This window comes from Thunnus thynnus, chromosome 2, assembly GCF_963924715.1.
Source record: "Thunnus thynnus chromosome 2, fThuThy2.1, whole genome shotgun sequence".
NCBI classification, from domain to species: Eukaryota; Metazoa; Chordata; class Actinopteri; order Scombriformes; family Scombridae; genus Thunnus; species Thunnus thynnus.
In genome coordinates this window covers 33,601,641-33,625,695 of record NC_089518.1, presented here as the reverse complement: position 1 = coordinate 33,625,695, position 24,055 = coordinate 33,601,641, and the positions used below count along the sequence as shown (strand labels likewise).

The following is a 24,055-nucleotide window of genomic DNA, read 5'->3' as shown; positions in this document are numbered from 1 at the left end:
ATGTCATAATCATTATGATAATTAATCTTTGTTATCTGGTTATTACATTCTGTGGAGCTTCATACGGCTGCTTTGAAGTTTTTTTTTCTTTTTCATATATGATCATTGTTTTCCTTTATTATTATTTTTTTGTTTTCACATTTTTTATAGAAAAAAATCTCTTTTATTAATGAATGTTCTGTATATTTTCTCAATGTGAAAAGCAAAATAGGATGCAGCTCAGAAGGTACGGACCTAAAAACAAAACAATTACAGCAGTACAAATATGCAGACTACGATAGACTGACCACAGATTGACTGTACAGTAAATTAATAGAAGGACTGTGTTTGTTATACTCTTGTATGTTGCCATAGTCTTATGAGCTCCTCTGTTTCCTCTCTCCTCATCCTCATCCACCTTCATCTCCCATCTCCCTTACTCCCCATCTCTTTACTCTCTCACCTGGGCGGAAAAGCCGCAGAAGAAGGCGTACCAGAAGTGGACAAAGGTGAAGGTGAAGTTCTTGTAGAAGAAGTAGCGCAGGAACTTGCACATGCGCAGGTAGGACCAGCGGCCGTGCACCAGCAGGAGGCGCTCCAGAAAGCGGAACTGGGCGAAGGAGTAGTCGCTGGACAGCACTGCTTGCATGCCCTCCTGACCTGAGATGCCTACACCTATGTGGGCCACTGGGTGGACAGGAAGTGATGAAGAAGAAAAGGGGGTTTGTATTTCTCTTCATCCAAACACACATATGATATAATGATGTGAGCGTTTATTCCTGAGTTCCTGAGAGCATTATGACAAATTTTATAGAAGTTCAAGTCTTTACAAGAGTGTTTAAATCACTCTTCTCTGGTTGTAGGTTTCAGGTAACCGTAGGCCTAATTCAACTTAAAGGCGCATCAATTGATTTTTGTCCACTAGGGGGCAGAAATAAAGCACAAACGCAGTTGTTGTGATGTTGTAACTATTGCAGCCCCCTAGACATCAAGGATTTGAATTATCAGATGAGAATCCTCTGAGTCCATTCACATTTTGTTGGTCGAATCACTGCCTTTTTGTTAGCTATGTCATTGTATACAGAGTAACGCAGGGTGACAGCACAGTTAACTTTTACAGAGTCTAGTCTCAAAATGGCCTGAAAACATAACTGTCATGGAAACAGAGAGGGATGTTAGGCTGTTATAGGAGTTATAGGAGTTGAGTTTGGAGGCTGGATTGTACTATAACAGGGTGGAGGCATGAATTATATTTCTCATAATTGTAGGTCAGTTGTATTGAAGAAAGAAACATCAGTAATAATGTTAAATACAAAAAATGTGCATAGATAAGAAGATGCCTGAAACACAAGCACATGACAAATTAAAATGCCTCTAAGTTGAGTCAATTGTGAATATCCTGAGTCAGGTACAGCTCTAGTTGTAACATTGTGGCTCATTTGTTACTTGTGTATTTACACATCCAGCAGACACAGAGCAGAGCAACAGTCATTTGGAGTTGTGTTTCTGGCCCTCTGACAACTATATTCACTCTCCTTTCAGCTCTCCTTTGGTCTTTACCAACTAATAAGAAAAATATCTGGCCCTTTTACTGCTAGATGTTTTTTTTTTCCAGGAGTTTATCTCTCTGATGGTACCTTTAATCATGCTGACGTCATTGGCTCCATCTCCTATGGCCAGTGTGACAGCCTGCTTGTACTTCTTGACCAACTCCACCACCTGAGCCTTCTGCAGGGGGGTGACTCTGCAGCAGATCACTGCCTTGCACATACACGCCGTCCTCAGGAACTCCAGCTCCATGCTGCACTCCAGGGCGTATGCCTGAGGGACCATGAGGGGGAAAATTGATGAAAAAATTAGGCAAGGCTGGAATTACGCAGAGGCTTAGATTTCCATATTGTTTAAATACCATTAGGATGTAGTAAACAGGCACAACATGAGCTTAGAAGTGACAGGTGGTGATGACATTTATTTTAAGGTGGTACTGATAATTCCTTCATGATTTAATAAAAGCAGGGATACTCTTGCACCCTTGGACACTTGAATAACTGATTATATCACAGATGCACCCAAAAGAGAGGTCCCAAATTCTCCAAATGTGTCATAAAAACAAACTAATTATGTCTTTATTAGATAGTCTGATGGACTTTAAGAAGAATTTACTTTCCACAAAAAATTAAGGTATGTTCCATCCATATTATGTAATCTTTAATGATGTTTTAAGGTTTTTATGATATTCAACGTCAAAATATCACTTTTTCACCCTCATTTTAAGTAATAAGCAAGTCACGAAGGATATAGACAGCGTGAGTAGTAATTAAAAAAACTTCTTTTGACGTACCAGACTGTGTCCGTTGATAACCAGGCCGTACTCTCCATTTACCACCTCGTCTCTGACCACTTTCACACCTTTACCCCGAGTCCTCTCTTGCAGAAACGCTAGATCCTCTAGTGCATCTGGTTTCATGGAGGTTCGTGCATTTCTGCTCCACAAGAAAATAAATATGTGCAGGTATAATTAAATGTTTAATTATCAACTTGTGAAAAAGACTATTACTGAACTACTAATGTTTAGTCTGATGAGTTCTGAAAACTTCCTCTGACCTCAGTTCCTGTCTGACGTCTTCAGGTGAGTTGCCCGAGATGACGAAGACCTCGTTCATCTCCTCCCGCAGTAAGTTACATGAGTAACCGATGTTTTCTGCAGTTTCTGTGGCACAAATAATCAAAATTAGTGAGACAACAGCCACAGATATGAAGTGCATAAGTCATGTAAGTAGAGAGAAGGACAAAAGTCTTCAACTGACATTAATCTGGTTTAAATTCTTTGTGCACTTCTAATACTTAAAAGGAAAGGTCTAGGTCTCATTTTGTAGTTTTGACCTTCATTCCTATTGGTAATAAGTTAATTGGTTAATTGGACTTCACAGAAAAGAAGTCAGGCACAAGTGATTAGACAGGTTTTGAAAATAATTTTGCCAAACTTTGTAATAGAAACAAAGGCAAATGTTAATCATTGCTCACAGTTTACAGAATGACTTACTGGTTCAACTCTGACCTACCATACTTAGGATTTGCATAATTACAAACATTTCAGATGCATGTAGTTTTATCTCAAAATAAAGCAATTTAAAGTGATTTTGCTTGTCTGATGATGAATGTTTCTTATTCTCAGGTTTCAATCTCAGTGAGACTACCTGATTAAATAAAGATTAAATTAAAAAAAAAAGTAAATAAAAGGTTGGCTGTTAAACTGTTGGCTTGGGCACAACCTGTCTGACACTCATGTTTTTGCTCCGTCTGACTTTGTTGTATTGACGTCACTGTGTTCCCAGATCTCAGTCATAAGAGAGAAATTAAACTATATAATTATAATGTAATTAACTGGAGTTACTAGAATGTCTACGTGCTGAAAAAAGTACATTTATTGCTAAAGATAAAACTGAATTACTGCACATGACAGGTCAGAATGATAATACGTCCTCAGACTGGTTGTATTGAGATAACGTACCTTGCTTGTCACCTGTTAAAACCCAGATTTTGATGTCGGCTTTGGACAGCTGCTCAATAGTCTGAGGTACTCCGTCCTGTAACTTGTCTTCTATGGCTGTTGCCCCTAGCAACTGGACACACACATTCAGATATATCACCAACATGCTGTGTCTCATGGGACTTGCAAATTTCTTACAGTCTGTGCTTTATTGAAATATGATTTTTTTTTTCTCCTTGTTATTTTTACCTACCAGTAGATCTTTCTCAATCTCCTCGTACAGTTGTTCTAGTTTGTCCTCTCGGTCGTCCAGTGCAGTGCTGGCCTCATGATGCCTCTGTTTCCACTGACTGAAATACTCCTCATCCAGATCCTTATAGGCCAGGACCAGTGTCCGCAGGCCCTCTCCTGCAAACTCCTGCATAGCAACATGCACATACATAATGTGTACAGGCATAACACATACATTTACATTTACACATACTGTAGATATAACAAAAGCATCCTGAAAGGACTGACACACACACACACACACACACACACACACACATACAAGCTGATGGTATCTGTATATATAACAGGACTTAAACTAATGCACTCTGCTGTGTAAATTCAAACTGATCTAGGCAAACGCACAGTGGAGGCGAAGAACAGATGATAAATGGACTGTTTATCTTTTGTGCAACAAGACCTAAACAAGAGAGAACAGAAAGAAAGGGAAAATTAAAAGCAGGTGCAGTAGAAAAAAAATCACAAGAGAAGAAGAGAAAGCAGAGATAGAAATACTCTCTAGAGCACCAAATGTATTAATCCACAGTTGAAAACAGTCACCAACAAATGCACTATTTTTTAATAACAAAATGATGTATTTGTAACCTGTTTTTGAATATAAATGATTTTAGTAGGAACTAATAGGTTTGGGGCTGAGAGTTAAAGACATGTAAGGAAGTCAGGAAGTACTGAGAGAGCACTCCATGGCTCCAGCATAAATGTCTGAGCTTTTGTATCCAAAATCTACCTCAGAAACCTGCAACAAAACTCTCCTTGCAGTCCCCTGCTCTCAACTTTTTAAACTAAAGGAGCAATTTGGAAGAGACTCCCTGTTGAAGTTTGTCCTGCTACCTCTAAATCTCTACTTCTACTCAAAACATACTTTTCTAAACTTGCATTTCAGCATTAAGTTATCTCTCCGTCATCTGTATTTATTAAACTCTTGATTAATTTTGGTCATTTTAGATCAAACTTCTGTTTCTTGTTTTTCTCTTGGAAGCAGTTTGTAACTTTGTTTTGAAACATGCTTGTTAAGCTCCAAGCCAGGAAAATCAATTATTTATTAGGTTTTTGGATGATCCCCCTGTGGACCACATTCAATGTTATGTCCACAGCTGGACGGGGGTTCATGCACATTAGGATGCATCTGTCAACAAACACAAACACACTTGACACATGATGAAAGAAGCAGAAGGCAGGCACGCACAGACAAACATCTACCACAAAAGCAGAAAAACAGCGTAAGAAGCATCTCAAACATAACATTGTCTTGTTTCTCTCCTTAGAGAAACACACACTTCCATACATGCACACTGAAATATTACTGACGTTAAGGTGCTCAGTGGTGACGTCCATCAGCTTGCTGCAGGACTGATGCAGCCTCTCATAGATGATGGTGTCTGCTCCTTTACAGTAGAGACATAGCTTTCCCTCTGGACTCCGAACTGATCAAAAAATACAGTTTTGTCAAAACAAAAATAGTAAGAAGAAGGTCATAGTTTGGTTCAGCAGTATAATAAACTCAGGTCACTGCAGTCTCTATGAGAAATCACGTTAAATAGGAATCTTTATTCACAACATTTCACAACAATTCTAGTAGATTATTTACCTATGACGGACATCCTCTTGCGGACATTGTTGAAATCCAGGATGGCCAACAGTTTGTAGCTGTGTGGCTGTCCCATTTCCATGATGGAAACGCTGTCCGGCGTACGCGAGCGGAAGACAAATCCAAAGTTTCTGGCTGCTGTTACCAATGCTCCCTCATCTGGAGACTGGGCCTGGTAGAAAAGTTCACCTGGAGGAGCAATGAGGTATTTTTTTGTCACTAGAGAACGAGAAATCCTTCTACTGGGTCTAGTTTGTGTTGTGAAAACCTTCTCTTGTTTTCTGTCCTTCATGTCACTCTCTATTTGTAGATGTTTGTAGATTCTCTTTTACACAAACAAAACCAATAAAAACTTATTGACCAACCTATCAACTTGTGCTTTTAGTGGCATGAGATTGACCTTAATCTCTGTACAGTCAATGTTTCACTCGCAGATGCACTTCATCTCTTCTCACCTTCTTTCTTCTCCTCGGCCATGACGGTGTGGCAGAGGGCCAGCAGTCTGAAGAAGGCGTGGACCTCGGGGTTCTCCAGCTTCACCGCCTCCACCAGGGCGTGGTCGTGGAATGCGAAGCGATGGTCGGCCAGCGGGTTGAAGGAGAAATCCACCGTCTCTGTATTCTGGCGAGAGGAAGAGAAGAAGACAAGGGAAGTGAAATAAAGCCATTTGTCAGCTGACCCTGATCTCTGTCTGATTAGATCTTCATAACAGAAGCCTGGCACACCAAACACCATGAACACCAAAATGTTGGAAGACCAAGATGTTCAAAATACGCTTCAAAAGGCAAAATTTTGTAATTAACATAATGATCTGCCTGATTTTTTTCAAGGAATGTCAGAAACCCTTTTTCATTATTGTGTCATCTGATTGTGAAATCAAGTCTAGACCACATGAGTTTAAACCTTAATTACATGAGAAAAATTTTCAATGGCTCCTCAATGATTCATGACAGTATCTGTTTTTAGTTTAAATATCTGTGGTGTTGGAGTAATTCATAGAGTGAAAGAAAATAAAGGACCAGTGTTGTAATCTAAGAGGAAAGCAATGGAGCAAAATGAACAACATACTTAAAATCCCAGAGACTGTTTGTTCAATACTTAAAATGACCCGTGTGTATGTTAAGCAGTAAAGCAGTAAATGGGTAAGAGGCCGGGCTGAGTGGATAAGAATATAAACATCCTGACTTCATTGCCAGAGAAAAGTCAACAGTTTCTGAGTTTCTTTCAACTATGATCTTCCCATAACCTGAACCAAAGTTTTAGTTGTCTGTATTTGGATAAAATATTTGTTGGTGTGATTTCGTCCTACTGACGGGGACATCATATCAGCGAATCGATCCAAAAGGCGTCCATGCAGTGAAACGACAAACAACCTCATTTATGGTTTAGGTATGACACTTGAATTTGCATCTCAACAGTCCGACTCACCTCAGTAATTTCTACTCTTTGGCCTGTGTAGTCGTACACATCCCCTGAAAAGAAGAAGAAAATAGATCAAACTTAGAAGTGCTGTATGTACAGTCTAAAATAGAGCTGGAGGGATTGGTTGATTAGTTGCTAAGTATTAAATTAATCGTCAACCATTTTGATGATCGATTCATCGATTTGAGTCATTTCTTAAGAAAAAAATGCCCAAATTCTCTTATTCCAGCTTCTCAAATGTGAATATTTTCTGGTTTCCTTAGTCCTCTGTGACAGTAAACTGAATAACTTTGGCTTGTGGACAAAACGAGACATTTGAGGATGTCATCTTGGGCTTTGGGGAACAGTCATCAACATTTTTCACAACTTTTTGGCATTTTATGGACTGAACAACTAATTGATTAATAGAGGAAATAATCAACAGATTAATGGATAATCAAAATCATCATAAACACCAGCCAATGTGAAACAAACCTGAAGAAATAAGACCTTAAGAAACAGTCTAACAGCTTTTAGTGTCTCTTTTGCTAATTGAGTAAAATGTTTACTGTCTTCTTTATTTTTTTAGATCTTAAACAACCATCAAGTCTCTACAGTTATTTACTGAACCTGAAACCTGAACTTAACTGCAGGAGACATTCAAGTCAGTCGGAAAGGTGCATGAAAACATCTTGAACCTTACCGTACAATTTGCCGTTGATGGAGCACTTGTTGAAGGTCATGATATTCTGGGTGAGTGTCCCCGTTTTGTCACTGAAGATGTACTTGATTTGGCCAAGCTCTTCATTCAGCGTGGTGGTACGAGCCTCGGCAGGAGTGTCGCTGCGAGCGTGGTACATCTTCCTGTCCCAGTCGATGTAGAAGCTGTTCCCCAACCGAATGATCTCCACACTGCAGAGAGATGGTGGATACAGGAATTGAGAAAAGGCGGATCTTGTTATTTATACATTTTGTTGACTTTATTCTATTTTTGATATCATTTGAAGCCTTACACCCAAGTTTTGTATCTAATTAAATAAATATCATCTTCACAAACCTAACATAGAGAGAGATGGGCACCACAGTGTTGAGGATAATGACGTAGGACCAGAAAGTGAGAAAGGCAGAGAAGCCAGCATCGTTGTTGTCTTGCCTCGGCAGGAAGACTGTGAACTCTGAGCCCTCGTTCAGCTCCCAGAAGCAGTTTCCTATTGCCAGGATGGTGCACATGAAGGCCAGGAAACCAAAAATCTGCACAAAGAAGACAAAGAATTAAGCTAATGTAAATATACTGTTTCAGAAATCTTCGTGAACATGTTTCAAACAAGTGTACTTTCAATTATTATCAGCTGACAAATACAAAATGCAGATCTAAGTCAAACTCTTCAGTCATGTATGTGACTGTACATCACATTTATGTGGTAAAAAAAAGACAAATTGGAACATCTAACTGTGCAAGATTTTTTAAAAGTTTGCAGAAAGTTCATGAAGTACATAATTTACATTGTCTGGATACAAATGCAAATAAAGCAGGCTCATAATTTTAGGTTCATAATTTTACTGTTACTGCACTGCACCTCCCAGAAACTGTAACTCTAACTGAAACTGAAATTTCTGTAGGTGGCTCTCTTTCCTTTGTTGCTCCTGGGCACATTTAACACAACGAGAACTGAAATTTTTAAGAGATCTTGTCACAAGTTCCTCTTGTGTAATGACCTTATTCAGCTTTATGCATTGATTTCAAAGCTTCAGTAGCTACCCAACTGATGAATACAAATGTGCAGCTAACTTATTCACACATCTCATTAAAAAATACTATTTTTGAGATCACATGAAACAGAAAAACTTGGAAGGCTCACACAGAGGACTAGGACATTCATCAGGCGGTCTACACTGGTCCTCTTGAATGTGGTCTTCCCACAGTTCTGCATCAGCTTTGTCTCTGGACCTGCAAAAAGGGAACAGAAACAAGTAAGTCCTTAGTTACTCTTACGTCTTAATCCTCTAAATAATTCGTAATTGTCTTAGTGTATTTTGAAGTGAGATAAGATTCATATCTGACTTTCATATGTTCTCTCTTACTAAGGTCACAAGGTTTACAGTTTACTGGTTCCTCAATAATGAAACATGAAACATCCTCCCCACCTCCAAACAGTACTAGTCCAAAGCACCACTCAGTGTTCCTCAGGGTGCAGCCTCGCAGCAGGATCTTCTCATTGTCCAGCGAATATTTCTGACCGGCGAAGGTTAGCGTTCCTGTGAAGCGGTCGAGGCGGTTGTTGGGGGGTTCGCAGCGTACCTCGCCTTGAAGGAGAGAAAGATGACGCAGCAGGTTTCAGATGCAGCTCGGAACAACAAAACCACAATTAAAACTCTCTCCGCGGCGCATGTCTTACCGTTGAAGTCTGCCAGTTTTTCGATATCATCTCCCAAGTCTCCTGTCACCGGCAGGGCCTGTCTCACCTTCAGGTTAGTCTCTCTGGTGAAAGAGAAAAAGTAGAAGAAGAACAGGAGAGGGATGAGGAAGGGGGAGATGAAGGGGTGAGGAGAAAAAGGAGCAAGAGGAGGAAGAGAAAGCGGATTTGCAAGGAAATAAAGCAGATGTTTACAGAAGGAAGACGAAGAGAAAGAGGAGAAGTGCCAGCAGGAAGAGGAGATGTCGGCCAAAAGACGTCATGAAACAGAGGAAGACAAAGAGCAGTAAAAGTAGGAAAAGTATGTGGTCAGAGACGAGATACAACAAAAATGAGAGAATATAAATAACAGGGTGCATATCTGATGTTGCGTGATTTGTTTAAACGAGCTCACATCATGACCTCTCTCATACACAAACTTACCCACCCAAAAATAGACTTACCCATCCAGCTCTGCTGTCTCGATGTACACCAGGTTCAGTGGTTCACTGCTGGAGAGCAAGAGGAGGTCAGCCTGAAATGACACAACAAAAGACTTATTTATTGCTGATACTTGTTGTTAGTTTAACATTTTCATAAACAAATCAAGTATGAGTGAAACAACCCTGAAACAGGCTCATACTTTGCATCAGATAATGAAAGAAACATAGTCTTCTAATCCAGCAAACTATATATACAGAACAATGTCCATCATATTTAGGCATGGAAATCGTATCGCTGTGATCAATAACATTGATAAATGCAGTTGTTTAATGGCAATAAAAAACAAGATCTGTAATCTACTAAAGTTTCTATGAAGAGAATCCCTGCAGGAATTCATTTCTGCTCTTTTGGCCATGAAACAAAAAATCAAAACCAGCTAAAAATCTTTATGAATTTTGCTGAAAACATTGTTGGATTACTTTCTCTGCACACACACAGTGACACGAAGGAGAATATAATCTGCTAATCCAAAGATCAGGAGTTAAAAACATAAGTAAATAAAATGAATCAAGGTGACAAATGAAATACAAAAGCACAAAAATGTAATAAAACACTTTTTTCAGTTCACTCACTGTGACAAACTGGTTGTTTTCCAACTTGATGATGTCTCCCACTTGGACTTCCATCCATTTCTCGCTCCGTAGCCTGAGAATAGGACAAAGGTTGGTAAGTGGATGTTTGAACCGTGTGCGTGAGTGTGTGTTTGGCATTCTTTTCCCTTTTCTTTGAGGTTTTTCAGGAAATAAACTGTCTGCGGGGACAGTGAATTAACGCTGGACACCAGGGTCATCCCAATATTTCCTTGACTGCATGTTCCTGCCAGTTTCCTGTATTATCTGTTTCTGTCTCTTTCTGCCAATGGAAGTGAGGGGTATGAATCACCATTTTTCATACTTGGCTGGAATACACATTTGATGTTTTCCAGGGTTTTGCTGTTCAGTGTTTCAGCTCATGTTGTGGATCAAATTTGAGCAACAGCCATCGTTTGCTTCAGACTGTTTCTAGTTTGCTACTTTAGAGAATCATCAAACTTGCTTCGTAGTAAATCATTTGTTAATCTTTAAAATAAATACCTTTTACTCAGTACTTTTTAAATTGGCATCTTTACTGGTGTCAGTTTTGGTCACTTTTTCTGCACTGTTAAAGAAAGCAGAAATATGGTCACCACTTAGCGCTCTGATAAGTTGTGATGGGCATTTGTTCTCTCAACTCTTATAGAACAGATGATTCATAGAGTAATTGAACAAAAAACAATCAGTTGACTTAGTTTTAAATGAAAATTTCCCCTTTTTCAGGCCGCTCATACCAAACCTGCGTCAATGTTGCTGGAAATAAAATGTGATTCTTTTTATTGTAAAAAACTTGGATTATGTTCATGCCAAGTCAAGCGCTCCTGGCATGTACAAATAAAGCAGACATCAGGTCAACAGGAAGAAAACCCTACAGCCTACAGCCCTTCAGCTGCTTCCCGTGGTCTTAAACACACGGCACAGAGCTACTGCCCGGCAGCCAACGGGAGCCAACACAGGAGGAAAGTCGTTTTTTTATCTTGGGCACCATACAACTATAAAAAATACAGTTGATGCTTTGAGTGGTAATAAAATCTCCAATCTTGTTTTTCTATGTTGGTGTCTTTCTGTACCAACATACTGCAGTTCTACAGACAGGATCATTAATAAAGACATATTTACAGTAAGAATCTATAACGTTAATCAGGACATTTTCTTTATTGTGTTATTTTTGCACAGTGGTGCTGAAACAAATATCTGAACATTTATCATCTAAATATACCAAAAAATACTAAACTTTTATCTCTCCAGTTAATATCAATACAGACAGGCGTAAAGTTACCAGTGAGGACACTGAGTTTATGGGATTATGGGACCTTTGATGACCTGAAGTGGAGTTAATACAAATAGACACAATATACATATGGTGACTTTTTAAAAGCTGCTTATATCTCTATTTAATATTTCTTAATTTGGTATTAGGTAAAAACAAAATAAACAAAAACAATACAATTAAATTTCCATTTTTTAAAGGATTTAAAGTAGTATGTCAAGTTTGAGCGGGCTTTGAAACAGTCTTTAAAACATCACTTAGGTATAAAATTTACGCAAAATGAATTTGAAAAAAAATAGGTGTGTTGGGTTGTGTTGGGGAATTTGGATTTATGATCTCAGCGTTTAAAAAATCCTCAATACAGCCCTGATTTGGGATTTCTTTGAATGGTAAACAGACCAAGAAGGAGTCTACACACACACACACACACACACACACATATATATATATATATATATATATATATATATATATATATATGTATGTGTGTGTGTGTGTGTGTGCGTGTGTATGTATATATGTATATGTACATGTATATGTATATATATGTATGTGTATGTTGTATACTTGACCAATCTGTATATTCCTTCTATGCAAAATATTCTAAACTCTCTAGTTGAGCCACAGGAAGCAGCTGCAGGATGGTGGGGAGCGCTTGTTTTGTATCCTGTTTACCTGACGTCTGCTATTTAACATGTCAGGAATGTTTGATTTCTACTTTGTGCTTTATTTCACACTTAGAGCTGAAAAGCACACGTTACTGAAGAAGCTTTTGGAGCTTCTGAGGAATTTTGGGGGGATTTCTTTAAAAAAAAAAAAAAAAGCAGAGGTAGAAGATTTCTAGGTGTGTTTGATGTGTTTGATTGACTAATATGTTTTGTACGCGCACACAGAAACTTACTTTCTATCAATGAGGACTTGGACTTTTCGGTTGTTGACTTGATTGTCACTCCTGTGGCGATTCTGCAAGGAAGGCACACACACACACACACACACACACACACACACACACACACACACACACACACACACATATTGAAACAACATTAGGTCATAACATCTGTGCCGCCAATTATGACTAAAAGAAACATGAAACAATCGAATTAATGTTATCAGTCAGCAACTCACAACCTAATGAGTTGGGAGCAGATATCACATAATGCTGGAGTTACCACATCAAAGGGGAACTCCCATCAAATGTATTTACTGAAACTGCACCCATTACCCTAACAGAAACTTCACTTCCCTTCTTACCACCATGATGATGTCTCTCGTCTTTGGTTAAAGTTATAATATGCAAGTTCACGCTAACGCTAGCATGAGACTCTGCTCCTCCTCCGCCCAGCTGCGCCCAATGTATTGATATAAGTTTGATTTGATTTGATTTGGTTTGATTGAAGTAGTAAGAGCTCTTAGATGAAACTAATGTAGGTATATGGGAGTAGAGCTGCAACAATTAGTCATTAATTGATAAACTGATCGGCAGATTAGTTAATCTGCAACTATCCTGATGATGGAATTATCATTTTAATCATTTTTTAAAGAAAAATGCAAGAAATTAGCTGGTTTCAGCTTCTCAAAAGTGACAATTTAATACACTTCTTTGTCAAAAATGACATGATAAGTGAATATATTTGTATTTTGGACTGTTGGTCGGACAAATTAAGACATCTGAAGACGTGACCTTTGACTCTGGAAAATTATATTGGTCATTTTCTCTATTTTCTGACATTTTATTGACCAAACAATTCATCAATTAATTGAGAAAATAATGAAAGTTAACTCTGAGCAGTTTGCCATTTTCAACTCTTTTATGAAATTGCTATTGTATTATGTGTTTTGAGGATTCTCCATCACGCAGGCCTAATATTGGTAGTTGGTGTCTGATATGATGCTCGTTTTGGTTTGAGACATTCGAGTGGCTGTGATATTCATGTACAAATTATAGTAAATCAAATCCAAACCCTTCCTTCCTTCTCCTATTTTCACATTTTTTAAGCAATGTGTAACCCTCACATGCAAGAAAAAAAGAAGCATGGAAACAGTCTATTTAAAAGTGTTTTTTTTAATAGTTTTTTTGATTGAGAAGAATCTGGGCTCAGTCCCTGATGGTTAACAGTCTAGCCAACGCCCCTGGAGCTTGCTAGCCAGAGAGTAAGCCATGGTGAGCTTGTAGCCTCAGTATGAGAGGAGTAGTAGGCCACAAGTGAGTTCACGTATTGATTGACAGCAATGATCTTGATCATGATCATCATCTCGTGGTCTTCTCATGAACGCAAATAAAGTTGCTTTTAATTTGACAAGCTTACATTATTAATTTCTAGTTGACATTGTGAGTGTATGTGATGTATTATGTATTATGTGTCCTGTGTGTTTTTTGCTTTGTACTGTTTGTTATTGTGCTGTTATAAGTTTTAATTGTGACCTGCCTAAGGGACTACTCTGATGCAGTACATCAAATGGTAACACTTATGTTTAACAGTGTACATGGTCCCAAATAATACAATACAACAGCTCCCGTCCCTGACTTTGGCCTTCTGTGACTGGTTAGAAGGGCGAGGCTCACTTAAAAACTCGAGAGGGGAATTTCTCTTCACTGCTGCCAGCCTATTCAATGAGCCTGGGACACAGAAGTCTTTGAAATCCCCTCTCCATATTAAGATATGCTTTGGAGAATATTTCAACAAAAAAAATATGTGAAAAAAAATTACAAACTGTAGCTTTAAGTTTCTGATCACACCTTTTTTCTGTGTGTGAGACAAAGAGTTGTGTTCACACTGAGATAAACAGTGCTGACAGGTGGTTTCCCCATTGTAATTAATAACAAACATAATGTTGAAATCTGTTGTTGATAATCTTTTTATAGTTTTATTACTTTCTGTATTACTTTCTATTGCTTTTATTACTTTTATTACTTTATTTCTTATCCATTACTTCCCTCTCTGAGGCAATTTTGAGGTGTTTACCTACCCCAGTGGACTACTTTTCCTTCTAAAGATGTCTCCATTCTTATATTAACTATTTATCCTCTTTTTCACATTTTGGAGGCAGCCTTGCTTTGTTCATTTCAGACTTCCTTGTTGCTGTTTTTTTTTGATGCAGAAGCCAAAGGTTGTAAGTCTAGACTGATCTGTCAAAGAACTGCCAGCATGAAACTGCAGGAGAGAAGTGTTGCATATAAGAGATGGTTAAAAATTAAAAGAAAATTAACTTATGTCTTCCTGTAAAACCAGGATTTTGTTTTGGTTTTATATTCTACTTTTTGGCAGGGGATGATATTTTCACTTGTTACCTTATTTAACTTAATAGGACTCCAAAAATTAACTAGGAGCTGATCTATATGAAATCTGCTCGACTGAAAGGCAGCTCAAGTCAAGGAACAATAAATCTGAATTTGGTTGCCATCCTAATTTATGACAACAACAATGGTTTTGAACTTTTTTGGCATAAAACAAAACATCTACATGCACTCCTTGTCATCAGTTGCATACATTATGTCTACTAGTTATGACCAAAGACTTTTGTTTCCATGTGCAAAGATTCGAGCAGAGTCTAAAAAATAAGCATGATTTTGTGCGTAAATGTTTTTTTTCCGCTTTCCTCTTCTGTTAATCATCTTGCAAACCCTCAAAAGTATCTTGGGACCTATCTTGAGGATCACTAACCAAAATTAGGGAACCACTGAATTATATGATCACTGTGAAATGATGGGATTGCTCCAAAATCCACCACAAAAATCATTTTATCTTAATATCTTAATTGCAGAACTTATATCTCTGCACATAAAGTAATCTCATCAACATAATACAAGAAATATGAATAATCAGCTGTTGTTTTTGCCCTTTTCATGATTTTTTCATGATGTGACATTGCACAGGTTTTACAAAATACTCTTCCTGGATAGGCTGAGACACAAGAACGACATCTCTGCTACATTCCTACGTGACCGCTTTTAAAAATGTCCTTTCACAGAAAGGAGGCAGCAAGGTCATCTACCTCGTCACGCTTTGTCAGTCTGGAGTCTCCACAGAGACTGATTAAAGCCTGAACCCGGTGTCCTCACTAAAAGGACCGATGGGTGCTGGTGGTGAGGATTGTTCAAGAAAAACAAAAGGACTCTTGTTCTCCTCCTCTATAGCTAATGTTTAACTCATGACATCACTCATTTCCTCTTGGCGGTTTGGCATTAAGTTATTGGGTGCCACAAGCACTCGTACACATACATTTGTCTGGTTGACCCTGACAGCTGAAACGAAAAGTCATTTTCCTTTCATTGTTTTTGAAGTACATTTCGTTCTGTGTTCTATTCTCAGGAATCAATGAATGAAAAAGAAAACAGTTTGTCCATTAACACAAAAAAAAATCTATTTCCTGATGACCTTACAGTGTAGGCCAACTGTGATATAGGTGTAAGTATCTCATGAGGGAGGGAAATTTTATTATTTCTTAACCAGCCTCAACTCCCAAATGACAAAATGTTTCATCACTAATGGAGAACTACCTCAAAACATTTTCAGGAATAGTGATGAAACATTTAGTTGAGTAATAATTTCACTAATCAATCCCTAAACTCAAAACATGAATGTAGTGTACGGACGCTGATTGTCAAATTATTTGTATTTGCCCTTGTGCTAAAAATTAATGAAAACCAAGTAGCAGCCTGAGGTCTGAAAATGTGCTTGAATCAAGACTTAATCAAACAGAGACACACGGTCGCCATGGTAACCTTCATTTGACGTTAAGCAGACTGATAAGCGTCTCTGCTAACAAATATTTGTGCAATATGTGACTGTTATGCACAACAATGTGACAAATTGAACTGAAAATGAACTCAAACAGGTGAAGTGGAGTGTGAGGTGTTTTGTTAATAAAGCTGTTTTTTTTCCCACAGTCACAAAGTAAATGGTGACTATGAGCAGCATGAGATAACATGAAATAACATACTGTGTCTGTTTGTACAAGACTTGGACTGGATATGCAGTAGCAGCCAAAAGTTTGGACACTATTGTTTTAATGACAAGCAGCAGGGCCGATATTCAAAACTACATATCATCAATGTTGTTCACTTTCTGATCTCTATATAGAGCAAGGGATCTTTGTCGTATGTATGTTTGTCCTTTGCATATCTCAAGAACCGTTCATTCGATCTACTTTACACTTGGCGCGTGCATTGTTGTAGACACAAAGGAATGCAGTATCGAATTTGGTACAATTTAGACACACGACATGTTCAATATTAACAAACTTCCGCGAGTAGCAGCTTCTGGAAGCTGGCCAATCAGAACAGAGTGGACTTATTTGGAGTGGGGCCTTAAAGAGTCAAGAGCTAAGACATCCTGTTTCAGACAGAGGCTGAGCTGAGCGGCTGCATTAAGAGCCAGTAAAAGATAAATAAGGATTTTTTATAGAGCCCCAGAATAAAAATATAGTCCTAGAAATGTGCATGATACATCCCATAACTTTATTTATATTCCAGATGACTGACCAGCGAATAGGTCCCCACACCTAAATAGCAAAAGGTTGTTTGTCATTGCCTTCCAAAATGACCCACGTGACCGCTCCAAAAACAACTCAAAAATAAATTTTCTACTCTGCCACCTCTATGGTTAATGTTAAGTTCATTTTAGGCAACTAACCCCTACTGGGTAAGGTTAGGGATCACCTGGATGGGAGCTGCAGTCTCTGAGGACACAAAACAAAGCAAAAATGACGTCCAAAGTCCAAAAACTGAAAACAAATTTGTGCATCAGAACTTTGTTGTTCCTTCTTTCTGTGTCAGATAAGTGAATAGTCTAAGCTAGTCTCTTCGTGCTCCAGTTCTGTTTTTGTTTTATCCAAGAAGTGTGCAGCGTGGACAAAGACAGTGTGCAGCGTGGACGGCGGCGCCTTTGATGTGCGCGCTTCCTTTCTCTCTCTCTCTCTTCACCTGCACTGACTGTAACTATGGACTGTCTTCAACTCAGACTGTGAGTAAACTGTTATTTTCCTGCCACACGAGACTCTATCACGAACACTGAAAGAAAGAAAGTGCGACGGACAATAATAGCACTGCGAACTGTTTGTCACACTGGTGGCTTCACCCACAGACAGTTCATGTGACTCTATCTGTGAGACAGTACCTGTCTTGTGGTTATTTGACCACAAATGTGTAACTGTGTCACTGGTATGCGGTAAAAAGTGGAGTTTCTGTTCAGCCGTTATTTGGGTAGCTGTTAAGAAGTAGCTGTCACTCACAGTTGTTATATACTGTGCTGATAGATATTCCTCTAATCGAATATACATATTTCAATTTTTATTTTTATTTTATTTTTGGTTTCCATTTGGGGTTTGCAGTCCCAACGTTTAAAGTTACATATCTAACTCTGCTATGTGATGTTGCTATAGGGGCAAAGGGGCTTATTTTTTATTATAATTTATTATTTATTTTAGTTCTACTACTAGAATAAACCCCCTATTAGCGTGGTTCAAACTCAAAACTGTTTAGTGATCATTTCATAGAGGTCATTCTCCAAAGTGGGGGCAATTTAGTCCTGCAACTGTCAAGGAAGGGAATAAAGGGAGCGTTTAGGTGTTATTACACATGAGTACAGGTACAGAGAGAATGCACTAGACCACAACCCCTGTCAAGTAAGCCACGTGACACTGAAAATTCCTGAAGTTTACTCATCCTAACACCACAGTACAGAGTAGGTCTGAGTCAAATTGTGTTGGGAGGGGGATGGGGGGGGTGGGGGGCCTGGACCAGATCCTTGGTCTTCCTGCCGTCTGGAGATAATAGCGTTATTCCCCCATTACACAGATACAGCTCTATCTGTCACATTTCCTCTCCTATTAATCATCTCATGACCCCTCACATTTATCTGGTGACCCTTAGGAGTGGCCCGACCCCTAGGTTGGGAACCACTGGACTAAACTAGTTAACTATATATAAAGTAGTTCAAACTAGCTCCACCTCCAGCAGCTACAACAGTAACATGCAGCTTACACACTGATGCTTCAGTATTAATAATGAGGTTATGTATAATAATGTCAAATTTATATATTATACATATTATGAAGTCTTTGTACTATTTTGTAGGATTTTTCATGCAAGACTTTTACATGCAATTAACTATTTTTTATATTGCTGTAATGATAGTTTTACTTAAGGAAAGTATTTGAATACATCTTCTGCCACTAGCCTTGGGGAAGTGCTTTGTAGTTTGCATACTGTCATTGTAATAATACCTCAGAAATTGTTATAGTGATGATTTGCTGAATGTAAAATACAAAACACTTAAATAAAAAACACTTAAATGAATGTGCTTACAATGTCGTCAGTGGCATCCTTTGCAGCAGTGACTGTCAGCACCAGGAGAAGAGGCACGACGGTGGTGAACCAGGACAGAGATGAGATCTGAGGAATTGCCTAAAAAACACAAACAGACTTCAGCCAAAAAGAAACAATGAGGAAAAACAACTATAGTAAAAACAGCTCTGAAAGGAAAGAGTGTGGTAGAGAGAGCGGTGAATTGAAGGATAGGTTCACAATTTTTCAAGTCTGTCTTAAAACAACAGTCAGGTGCCCACATGAACACTGAAAGAGGTTTTCCTCATTTGTAATCATTCCTCCGGTTCATACCACTAAATTTGTGAACCCGTCCTTTAAAGTAAAACTTGATGATGTAAGGAGGTTTTGTTCAGTCAAAAACAAAACATGTTTGAAATTTGGTTGAAAATCAGCTTGACAAGGATGTTTTTGTGTGGAAAGAGGAACTTTTTAAAGTTGTTTCCTGTTTCATTAAATGTACAATAAATAATGTACTGCAGGTAATTACGCACTACAGTACCATATGGTATCAAACTCTGATATATACAGAGGCAAACTGGAAAGTTACTTATAGAGAAGATAAATGAAAATGTTGTATCTTATTTAAAACTGCTGTTGTGCTCCAGTTCCTCCTCGTCTGTCAGCAGTGCAGCCACTGCAGGCGACCTCTGTGTTGCAACGTGACTGTTATTGCACACGATGAGGCAATATCCTGTGCTGGATATTATACTTCCTTAATCTCATTGCACTTGATTCGTCCATATCCTGTTTGGTTAACACAGCTTCACTGTGCTAGAGCACTTACTCCCTCTGGACATGTCGGGTTACATCTTGCAAGCGTGTGTGACAGTGATTCTCAGAATGCTTTGTGTCTAGAGACGTTTCACAGCATATTCACAGTTTGGTTCCTCGAAAAATGAGGAACAACTAAATTTCACTTTGAGCTAAAGGCAGTGTGTATGGTTTTCTTTGTAAAGAAAACATTATTTTGTGTACATTTAGTGTCCAAACAACATTGTCCAGGGGCCCAGGTCTGTCATAGCATCATAGTGTGGGAGCTGCACAACAAGGAAGTGTGCTATGGACAAAAATAGTTCACTATTTCAGTGAAATATTTACTTTCTTGCTAAGAGTTAGATGATAAGATCAATACACCTCTCATAGTAGTAACAGCCAAAAAGGAAATAAGCAAATTTGAGCAAATGTTGAGCTGTGCCTTAACAGGGTAACTTCTCTCTGTCCTTGGCTCAAGTTTGTGATTGTCAACAGGGCAGCTAACATTACAGGATCAAAGCTAACCTGTACCAAAACTCACAAGGCAGTGCTACCTGCATTACTAGTTAACTAGCCATAAAACTCACATAATATTAGCAGCTACCAGCAATACAACATTAGCTAAGGTTAAGAGGTTAATAATTAGCTAAAATTAGCAGGCCTAAGTTACTGGTAACTGAACGGCTAAAAGGACAAACAGTTAATGTGGTTAAGCTTGTTTTTTTAGGTGGCAACAACTCTTTATTAGCAAAAATTAAGGCAAGGATTGGTGGTAGCTTATCTTAGGCTGTAAGCTAAGCTACCACCAATCCAACATTAGCTAGCTAACTGGGGAAATAGTGCAGATATCAACAAGTTTGTCAGTGTTTACTAATGAACCCATCTCTACTATTTCATAAAGAGGAAATCTATAATATAATAAATGTATAATGAGGCAGCCAGCCTTCATCAGGAAGGCCCAGGATCCCTATTAACACAGACTTTATCACAGTAAGGACTCCAAGATGGCTGAAACATATTCCAATTAAAGCTGCTCACTCAGCTCATGAACAGCCTTTACATCAGGTCATTCAATCCATAATTACGTGCAGCTAAATGGAAAAAAACACGTTGAGGTCAACCTCATAGCTGTAATTCTGACAGCTATGATATTTCCCACGTGACAAAAAGATCCACAGAAGTGTCAACAATGCAGCGGCAGAATGGCTGCAAAGCCATCGCTGGCAATAATATACAATTCAGTTTATTTAACCATAAAAAGGGGCTAATACACTGTTTGTATCTGGTTTCACTTGTTAACAAACCAACACAAATATGTAAAATGATTAAAAAAAAAATTACTTATTTAAAGTGTTTATCTGGTGTGAATGCAAGGCAAGCAGTGGGGTAACCATTCTGCTGACATTGCGTGAATACAGAAAAAAAAGTCAAATTCTTTTCTCTTCCTGGTTCCTGGTGATTCTACTTTGAACTTTACACTGAGATTATGCCAGACACATAAAAATAGCTTTTCTACTGTAGGTACGGGAAAGTACAAGTATCACCTTATCGCCTCATGGTTTAAAAATTCATACAATGATTAATTATTGACCTTGCTTGCAGTTCAAGGTGTGCTTTCAACAGTTTCAGAGAAGGTTTTTTTTGGGGGTGGGGGGGGGGGGGTTTGTTGGGATGAATTGGAAGCAAAGGTGGCAATGGAAGCAAATACATCCAATGGGGGCAACTATGGTGACCAGTCACATTTTTGTGGAGGCAAGTACAAACCTTATCACATCCCTTTTCAATTCCAAACAACACACCAATCTTTCCACAATGTCCAGATAACGATATTCTTTCATAATCTTTTCTTGAAAATGTGTCAACCGATAAAAACTGATAAAAACGAGTCTAATTAGCATTTTATTATTTGAGAAACTTGCAAAATTTTGCATAAAATTTGCTTGACAGTTGGATAGAAGTTTCCCTCACCTGGAGCACCAGCAGAAACAGGAAGTAGGCGTTAGCGATCCTCTGGAACTGCTCAAACAGGTTGAGGGGTAGAAAGGTGAAGAAGTTGTACTTGGAGGTCTTGATGGCGTTCGTCTAGAGGAGGTGGAAAAAGATAAGATTGTGCGTGAATGTTAAATCAACTTGGGAGTGACAATGAAATACACAGACTTTCAAGAAATGTAGAAGTTCTTTGGAATTAATGATATTTCAAGTCATATGTTTCAGTTGAATATCCTGTATTTGTTAATTCTCATTTAATGTTAGGGGAACCTTAAATATGTGGCTTGGTATATAAGTTGTGAAACATGCTGAATCAGTTTTGTGTGTGAAACTGAGGTCATGTAATCATCAAGACAGGAAACAATAATCTCAATTATGATGTTTGTCAGACCAACAAGTAGGAACAGTTAGCCAACAACATACTCTGTGATCTCTTGTCCTTGCTGCCATTATTACAAAAGTTCACTTCTTATATATTAAATGTTTCAGTAATGGATGATTGATGAGATAATAACTTATGAAGACAGTATTGGAAGTGTGGAGGAACAGAGGACTGTAAGTTCAGGAAACCGAAGAACATGCTGGCCTGATTATCGTTTCCTTTTCAGTGACAAAACAGTTGACGCTCTGTGACGCACTGAGATCAGATTTTGATAAAATTTGATCCTTTTGAAGCAAAAGCAGAACATAGTAATGAAGTATTTTCTTTGCTTTTCTTACTTTTGTTGTCACTTCTACAGCATGGAGGCGAATCCGATCATAACCAAAAACAAAAACATATATTTTTTACTGTATGTCAGCAAGTGTTGACCTTTAACCTACCCATCGCCCCTGCTTATATATACCTCACTGACCACAGCTGCTTAAAAATATGATAATTTGGCATGTTATTATTAAAGCAATTGTTTAATAATAGAGAAAAATTATGCACTTCCAAGTACGTCTTCAACAGCTGCTGGACCAAACAGGAGACATATTGTGATGTATTTTTTTTCTCTCTCTATTAATGATGTCTCCTGTTTGGTCCAGCAGCTGTTGAAGAGGCTCTTAAATTTGATCCTTGTCTTTAAATAATTCAGTTAGGATTTTGAATAAGTTTTTTTTAGAGATTTTTGTATACTGACAAGAATGAAACTGGAGAAAATCCTTGTATTTTAGTATAAAGATGATGACCAAAGCTCACATTGTACCAAGATAAACTTACAGGCATTAAACTCAAAGATGGAGCCTATTCAATCGCATGAAAATTGCTTGCCTGGTGCATGAGCCAAAAAAGTTCCTAGTTTCTAGGTTTGCTTCCACGCTGTGCTTGTGTTGTATTTCTACTGCCGGCTCCGCCAGCGAGTTCCCGCTCGGCCCGTAGACTTTATATTGGGATGATGTCACAGGCTTTAAAATCGCTTTTCTCGGCTCGAAGAGTTTTACAAATATACAACATTCATGGATTAAAAATACATAATACAAAGGGTAATAACTGACCTTATTTTGTCAAGAGTTTTGTAAAAGTCTCTTTAATAATGGTGGGGTATGGGGAAATGCTTTTTTGGATTGCAGGGGCTTTTTTCACTGCTACTAGGAAAAAATTGGCAGCAGCGCCATATTGGGTTCTCTTTACAGGGCTCAAAACTAGCATTAGCAAGACTGAACTAGCCGCAGTTCCAACAACAGCTAACCGGGCATGAGGCTAACATAACGTTATCATGGCTGAGACGCATTTGACTGAACAACTAAGAAAAAACACTGTTTAATAATGACTGTCAAGTATCCCACAAATTCTTTGTCTTCTTGCCTTCCATAATGGTCAGGTTGTTTTAGAGGTTTTTGACATTTACATGGTTTATTCTGACAAGGAGAAAATCTTTGTATTTCAGCATTAAGATGATCATAAAGTTTAAAGTTTGCTTGAGCAAACATTGTCTGATAGCACAACAAGTAAACGAACAAACAAATAAAACAACAATCAGATTGCTGGAAGAAAATTAGCCACAGAGCAAACGTACCAGTGGAAAAATAAACGAATTTATACTATGTTAGGTCAGAGTGTGTGTAAAGCACCTTGTGTCATTCTCTGGACCGCATCTACGTAATGAATCCATTAAACCTTTACAGCCTGTTTTATGGAAATGTGTGCCTATGCATCCGGGACGATAAGAGAAATGCATAATGCGTAATCACATTCATGGCTTGAGCAAATATGTCCCTTTGTTTATGGTCCTTTGGTTATTCAAAGGCCACAATGTCATGTCATGGGGTTGATTTTACCTTCGGTGTTTGGGTGCAGACAAGTAAACAGACAGATGGTAGATAGATGGGAAGGCAGAAGGCAGTGAACACATGTTTAATATAAAGATTTATAGATTATTACTTTATGACATACAGGGTTAAATTACACTAGAAGGGGAAATTACAAATCACTTCACTGTCACTGTCTATGTAGTTTGTTCAGTTTTTCTTCAGTTTTTCCATGTGGTAAACATTAATGTTAGTCCAGGACA

General features: G+C 38.3%; 1 protein-coding gene across 2 annotated transcripts in view; it reads right to left on the bottom strand.

Annotated features, from left to right (window-relative positions):
• Positions 1–24,055, bottom strand: part of LOC137168759 (phospholipid-transporting ATPase ID-like) — a 51,021-nt gene that overhangs the window by 6,915 nt on the left and 20,051 nt on the right. The window contains exons 4-23 of one of the 2 annotated variants that reach the window (XM_067571490.1): positions 21,540–21,653; positions 18,798–18,896; positions 12,390–12,451; positions 10,219–10,291; positions 9,607–9,677; positions 9,146–9,228; positions 8,895–9,053; positions 8,609–8,697; positions 7,807–8,000; positions 7,453–7,661; positions 6,777–6,820; positions 5,804–5,969; positions 5,349–5,537; positions 5,069–5,184; positions 3,723–3,887; positions 3,491–3,602; positions 2,584–2,689; positions 2,321–2,462; positions 1,617–1,800; positions 443–666 (exon numbers count right to left, since the gene is read on the bottom strand). In XM_067571490.1, the coding sequence (XP_067427591.1) occupies positions 443–666; positions 1,617–1,800; positions 2,321–2,462; positions 2,584–2,689; positions 3,491–3,602; positions 3,723–3,887; positions 5,069–5,184; positions 5,349–5,537; positions 5,804–5,969; positions 6,777–6,820; positions 7,453–7,661; positions 7,807–8,000; positions 8,609–8,697; positions 8,895–9,053; positions 9,146–9,228; positions 9,607–9,677; positions 10,219–10,291; positions 12,390–12,451; positions 18,798–18,896; positions 21,540–21,653 (2,601 nt within the window). Of the gene's footprint in view, positions 1–442; positions 667–1,616; positions 1,801–2,320; positions 2,463–2,583; positions 2,690–3,490; positions 3,603–3,722; positions 3,888–5,068; positions 5,185–5,348; positions 5,538–5,803; positions 5,970–6,776; positions 6,821–7,452; positions 7,662–7,806; positions 8,001–8,608; positions 8,698–8,894; positions 9,054–9,145; positions 9,229–9,606; positions 9,678–10,218; positions 10,292–12,389; positions 12,452–18,797; positions 18,897–21,539; positions 21,654–24,055 lie in introns of those variants that run through there. The other variant, XM_067571499.1, reaches the window with a different exon arrangement.